Source organism: Nothoprocta perdicaria, unplaced genomic scaffold (assembly GCF_003342845.1).
Source record: "Nothoprocta perdicaria isolate Ctin4 unplaced genomic scaffold, notPer1 scaffold_318, whole genome shotgun sequence".
NCBI lineage: Eukaryota > Metazoa > Chordata > Aves > Tinamiformes > Tinamidae > Nothoprocta > Nothoprocta perdicaria.
The window spans coordinates 477968-484784 of NW_020455553.1; the positions used below are offsets into that span (position 1 = coordinate 477968).

The 6817-nt window shown below is 48.2% G+C and overlaps 1 protein-coding gene across 1 annotated transcript; it reads left to right on the plus strand.

The window, feature by feature from the left end:
- The first annotated feature begins 2830 nt into the window (after nucleotides 1–2830).
- LOC112950415 (zinc finger protein 664-like) lies at nucleotides 2831–6159 on the plus strand. The gene is given in 3 exon segments (XM_026042943.1): nucleotides 2831–2928; nucleotides 4174–4816; nucleotides 4818–6159. Coding segments are annotated over 2 exon segments (1236 nt in total). The 5' UTR covers nucleotides 2831–2928; nucleotides 4174–4267; the 3' UTR covers nucleotides 5505–6159.
- Nucleotides 6160–6817: the final 658 nt, after the last annotated feature.

Genomic DNA, 6817 nt, shown 5'->3' on the forward strand with positions numbered 1-6817 from the left:
ATGGATCTTCTCATGTGTAAATAAAATTCCTTTTTAACACGCAACATCCAAATTTACCAAAATAAAAGAAAATACAGCTCTTCCCCCAAATTCCCTGTGATGCTAGTTATAGAAATCTCAGCTCTGCAGCTGAAGTGTCAAGGGAGGACTTGGCTCTCCTCAGAGACAGAAGTTTGAGAAATTCCACCGAGGAGAGTATAGACAACCATGAGAAGTGGCAGCTCTGTGTGGAGGTGAGCACTGAGAGCATGGATACATAAATGACTTTAAACGACTTTAGGGTCCGCCACTCACTCCCACCGTAGCATCCAGAATACCACGGTGGCTTTTGGTCTTTTTCAGTCATCTTATGTTGTCAAGACACACGTTGTTTTCATAGAGCTGGCAGCAAAAGGGTTTTTTTTTGCAGCTCAATTTAGGGACGGATAACAAATATTCTGGATCTGCTCTTGAATTGTTGCCAGAGGGGTTCCTTTCTTTGACATCACGGTGGCTCCCACAGTTGGATGCACATCTTTTGTCAGAGTTTCGGTCTGATGGTGTTTTCGTCTGTTGGGAGTAGACCCCAAACTCTGCCTCTGTGAAAACAGAATGGGTAGAGCATGTTTGCTAAGCCATTCCAGCACTGATTTTACTAGTGCACCTTATTTACCTACTGCCTTCTCTTACCACGCATATAACGGGATTTTAAAGGCAACCTGGAATTTTATAATGGCTGTCAGTTCCATGTCTGCATTTTTCCAAAATATTTGAAAATTATTTGGTGGGTTTTTTATGTTTGTTTTTTTTTTGTTCTGGACAATCATTAGCCTCACTTTTCTCCGGGTTGAGCTATAAATGTCCACATGTTGTGGGATATTTGGAGTAGGTGTAGGTCCCTTTGGAGACACTCCTGTGTGGGAGACAACATGACAACTCATCTGCATGGCACAAGCATCGTAACCCTGCCTTGATTTAGCAGAGTCCTGGAGCTGCTGGTTTCTCCCGTATATTTAGGGGATGGCTCATACACACACACACACATTCTGTATGCTCATGTTTGTGCTGTCCTTTCTTTGCTGTCTGGGGGCAGTTCAGGTGGTCTGTGAGTACATCATACAAATTGGAGGAGCCGAATGGACTTGCTGGGCTCTTGGCTTGGAGGCATCACCTTGAGGATGAGAACAGTTTCTGCTGCGCTCGCAGGGACAGAGCAAAGGTGGCCTGTAAGGATAAACTGGTGGCTAGATGTCCACAAAAGACAAAACAAAACAAAAACTAGAATTATTAAGTTAATGTAAGATGCCTGAAAAAAAAAAATCTTGAGAAGCTGGGACTTACTTAGGTTTTCAGGATGGAATGGAGACAAGATGCAGGGATATGGCCTGTATCACCACGCCTGAGCATCTCTAACCCCCTTACATTTGCGCACTGCTGATTTTCATCCAGTAACTAAGGCAGTAGCGGGCATTTAAGTGGTGTTTTGTTGATGCAGCTTTGTTCCAGTGTTCAGCGAGGGCAGATGTTTCTAAGAGAGAATGGGAACAGCAGATCACAGCAGCCACAGGGGGCTGCAGGAAGCAGCTCATCCCCTTGGAATGCACCCGTAAGAGGACGGAGTGGTGCGGGTGTGAGTGTCTTTTGCTCTCAGGTTCTCCAGGCCTGCACAGAGGGGTGCTGAGGGTTGTTTGCCCTGGGTGTCAGTCGCGTGGGAAGGTGTGAGTCTTCAGGTGTCAGTCCATCTGGGCGTGGGAGGAGGGCCGGTCTTGGACTGTCAGTGATATTGGGGGTAGGGCTGGGGTGCATAGAGGTGTGTCAGTCACACTGGAGCGTTGTAGCAAGGGCTGGTGTCTGGCTGTGCCAGGCCCCCAGAGGGGAGTGACAAGGGCTGGTCCCTGGGTATGAGTCCCACTGGGGTGGGACGGGGACCGTGACTGGCTGTGTCAGTCTGTGCGGGGGAGTGGCACAGTGAGATCTTGAGTGTGTCAGTCACACCCGGGGGCGGGAGGCGAGGGTGTGATCTGGCAGTGTCAGTCACTCAGGAGGTGTGACAGGGGCCGGACCCTGGCTGTGTCAGTCAAACAGAGGCGGGTCTCTGCCTGTGTCAGTTACACTGGGGCTGTGTGACAGGAGGCTGGTCTCCAGCTCTGTCAGTCACACCGGGGGTGTGACAAGGGCAGGGCTGTGTCTGTGTCACTCCCATTAGGGGGGTGATGGCTGCTGTTCTGTGGCTGCATCAGGCAGCGGGGCGGGCGGGCATGACTGCCGTGAGTCTCCAGGTGTCCCCATCCCAGGATGTGTGTGTGACGGGGCGGGTCTCTGCTGTGTCAGTCACACGGGGGGTGTGACAGGGGCGGGTCTCTATCTCTGTCAGTCGCACTGGGGGCGTGACGGGGCGGGTGTCTGTCTGTATCAGTCGCACTGGGGGTGTGACGGGGGCGGGTCTCTGGTGTGTCAGTCACACTGGGGGTGTGACGGGGGCGGGTCTCTGGTGTGTCAGTCGCACTGGGGGTGTGACGGGGCGGGTCTCTGGTGTGTCAGTCGCACTGGGGGTGTGATGGGGGCGGGTCTCTGCTGTGTCAGTCGCACTGGGGGTGTGACGGGGGCAGGTCTCTGGTGTGTCAGTCGCACTGGAGGTGTGACGGGGCAGGTCTCTGGTGTGTCAGTCACACTGGAGGTGTGACGGGCTGTGTTCCCCCTCACCGCAGGTAGTGCCGGCCCAACAGGGCCGCCGCCGGGCGCGCTGAGGGTCGGCGCGGGGCTCGGCCCCGTCAGGGCAGCGACCACCCGTGCCCGGCCCGGCCCAGCTCGGCCCAGCCCGGCCCGGCCCGGCCCGGTCCCGTCCTGGGCAGCGCGGCCCGGGAGAGGAGCAGGAGCCTTGCCCTGGTGCGGCTGGAAGGACGCGCGGTGGCAAGCGAGCTCTGCGCCCTCGGTGTCATCGCGGCTGCTGTGAGTGTGCCTGGGCACTAAATATATATAAATATATATGTAAATATATACATATATATGTGCACACATCCTTGCAAAGTGTGATGTTTCCTTGGGGCTCCATCCCGGGCATCCCGCTCGCGCCTAGCCGGGCACTTTGGGCAAATCCTCCTGTCTGTTGGAGCAGGTTGTCGGGTAGATCTTGGAGTTGTCCAGCCCGTCTGGAAGCTGCATGGGAAAGGAGTGCGATCCCAGGTGTGGCGGTAACGGTGCAGCCGCCACGGGCTCTCCTGTAGCTGTCCTTGTGCACGTGTTTTTTGTGGGGTTTCATAATTAACAACCCCCTTCCTGCACCCTGTCCCCTAAAAAAAGATTAAACCCGAGGCAGATCTAACAGACAAATAGTACATTACAACTAGTCATCTACCCTGGCAGGTTCTTCCCATATAAAATGTGTCAAAATTAGGTTGCATAAAGAAGGAGAAGGATTGAGGATCAAGTCATGCTAAATTTTGGAAAGGAAGTCTGCATAAAGCAAGTCATTAAGTCCCTCTGTGACTTGATCCTGCCTCGTTCTCTTGCAAAATTATAGATATGTGTGTTGGGAATATAAATGTAGGATGGGTGCGTGGCATCAAAAATTTAGTTTTTATGAATACTATATGTTGTAAGGAGATACGTGTTTCACTTACCTCCCTGCTTCTTTTTCCTTGAGAACTGGAGCTTCTTTGTGTTGGATGGGAAATGTTAAGGATTTAATGAGATTGCGTACTTATAAATAAAATATATATAAAAATGAAATACAAGGCAGACTATGTTTTAAGTATCTTAGTGTTAGGTGGAAGTACTCACATAATAGAAGATGATAGAACCACATATAAGAGACTGTAAGACCAATGTGTGTAAGATAAAATCTCCAAACTCTGTTTTTTTTTTTAATTTAGGGTTAAAAAGGAAATACTAGTATGGTGGCCCACTCTTCATTCCTGAGAGCAAGGAGATAGTTTTGGGACCACATTACGGGACCACAAGTCATTACGACCCGTATGACTTGTTGCCAACTTGTGCAGCCAAGCGTTGGGGTGTGTGCATGTTGGTCTTGTTCCCTTGACACAGAAACCCTAGATTGTCTAGATGCCCAGTCTCATACCTGTATTGCTATTTGGAGTGTTTTGCTTACTATTACTTACTTTTCTTTTAAAGTAACATCTCTAATGCTACCTTTGCCTGGTAGTTAATGAAATTCTTGTTTCTTTTCTAAGGAAGCTACGATGAAAGAAGTGAACCATGAAGGGGCACGGGAATTTATACTGCCTGTCTCCACAGATACTAATGAGTAAGCAGTATATGATCCCATAGGATGGAGGTGGACATGGTTTCTGTTAATGACACTTGTCACACAGGTGAGGGACACTCGGGTCCCTTCAGGCAAACCTCTGAGAGGGTGGGCTGCAAAGCCAGCCTCCAGCTGGAGGTGGAGGAAGATTACTCACCACCTTCTCGTCCTGCTTCCATCCCTGCTGGGCCTTCCATCTAACAAGAAATCCTTGTAGAACTGCAGTGTGAGGAAGAAGAGACCTTTGAAACTTACTGCCAGAAATGAAAATCAGCCACCGCTTGGGTTTTTGTCACTTCCAGTACCAACTTTGACCTGCAGTGTGAAGATGAAGGTTTAGAGCACAGTTCCTCTGAACACTCTGAGGAACTTCAAGGAGGAGTAAGTGAGGATGATGAAAGCATCATTCTTATTGATACACTTGAGGAGGAGGAGGACTTGGAGCACATCTCTGGGAATCCTTTGACATACAAGGGCAAGAAACGTGACACCTCTTTTCAGGATGCAAGTGAGCTGCAAGACCACAAGCAAATTCGTTTTGTGGAAAACTCATGTCAGTGCCCTGTGTGTGGCACAGGAAGAGTTCTTTCATGCCATGAACTTGCAAATGCACATGCTCATTCATTCCAGTGACAAGCCATACAAATGTCCAGAATGTGACAACGGTTTCATCCACACAGCTGATGTCTGGAGGCACCTGAGCAATGTGCACAAGGTAGAGTGCTCCACGGTAATCCTAGAAAATGGCATGGCCGGGAACCCGTGGTCTCCAGGACACAGGAACTGGAATGGTGGGGGAGATGTTTATCAGCACTGGAATGGTGATCAGGTGCCCGGGGAGGAAGAGTGTAAATCATACACCTGTCCAACGTGTGGCAAAAGCTTTGATAAGCCTAACTTGCTTTCCAAACATAAGGTGGTTCACTGACAAGACAAGTCCTATGAATTTCATGAATGCAGGAAATCCTTTGTGCAGCTGCTCGGGTTGAAAAGACACCAGAAAACTCATTCTGGGGAGCGCCCCTTCTACTGCGAGGAGCGTGGAGGGACCTTCACCCGGCTGGCATCGCTGCAGCGTCATCAGCAGATCCACACAGGAGAGAAGCCCTACTCCTGTGCTTACTGTGCTCAGGATTTCACTGAGTCAGGCTCCTTGAGGAGACACGAGCACACACACAAAATGAAAACTCAGTGGTTTATAGCTGTGTTGTTTCCTTTTGACCTAAGTTTTGTACTCTGCTTTGAAAAGTTCTGCTCATGAGCAGAGGTGCAAAAGGCCTGTCCCTAGTCACTGTCTGCAAGACAGCCAGTATAACCCTGGGTAGATACCATGATTTTTGAGGAACTCTGATCCCTATGAGGAAGAGCAGTGTTTGCTGGTGGTACACACCATTACCTGGTAGCTACAAGAGGAATTGCTTCCACTACCAATATATAAGGTAGAATTCAAAAGAGATGGAGAATTGTTGGGTGTTATCAGTACTAGTTGGACTCATTTGGGGCATCTGATCATGTAAGACTCATGTTGAATTAGAGCTGTTGTGCAAGTATGATCTTGAAGTTAGGTGTTCCTGTCTAGATAATCACCACCCTCTGATATTGATTTTGCAGAACTGTCCTGCACGAGGTCACGAGACCAGAACTGTTCACCCATCCCTTCCGTCCCTACATGCTGTCTCCATTTACTCTGTTGGGTGTAAAAACCCATGTTTTGGAATTTCTTTTTTTTAATGCCCATTTATCATCTGCACCCCATGCAAATATGCTTGCTCGTGGAAGTATTGGTCCTTTGTGTGTTTATGTTTATGTGTGTTACTAGAGCATTGATGAATGAGGAGAGAGTTGTGTGCTTGGCTCCACTAATGTATGTGGAAAGAGTATGTGGCTCTGTACATCCTGAGTCGAGATAGAAGAAATCTTTTAGCCTGGCCATCTATTGCATTACTGTAAGATATGCCTAAGAATTTTAAATTCAGAGAAAAAAATAATAAAAATGATGAAAATCATCTGAGTTTCTTTCCAGTTTGTGAGAGTTGGAATTATGGTTCTTTCTCTGCAAAATTCATCACACTGAGCAACATGTGTGGATTCTCAATGTATTCAAGGACCATTTTTAAAGAGATGTTACCAATTTACTTTTATCTGGCTAGTCGGAAGAAACTCAACTGCTACTTAGCTGTGCTTTCAAAAGGTACTTGCTCTTCAGTTAGGGACAAGGAATATCTGTGTTTCTTTTCTCCACTCTCATCTCCCAGAAGAGTAATTGCTGGTTTAAGTTTAGAAAGATCTATGAGATCCTATAAAAGTGGAACTTTCAACCTTCTGCTGTATAGTATTTGAACACGTTACTGTGCACTCTTCCATTCAGGTTTAATCCCAGTTCTCTATTTGCTGTTACTGGGAGATCCTCCTTTTCAAAACCTTTGAGAATTTTGTTTTTGTGGAATAGAGCTGCAACAGAGCTGTCCCACGTGCAAAGCGACTGTGGTGTTAAAAGTGGGAGCAAAAGGGCCCTGGGACCACCAGCTGTTGGAAAACAGAAATTGTTGGGAGGCTCCTGACAGAGTTCCCAGA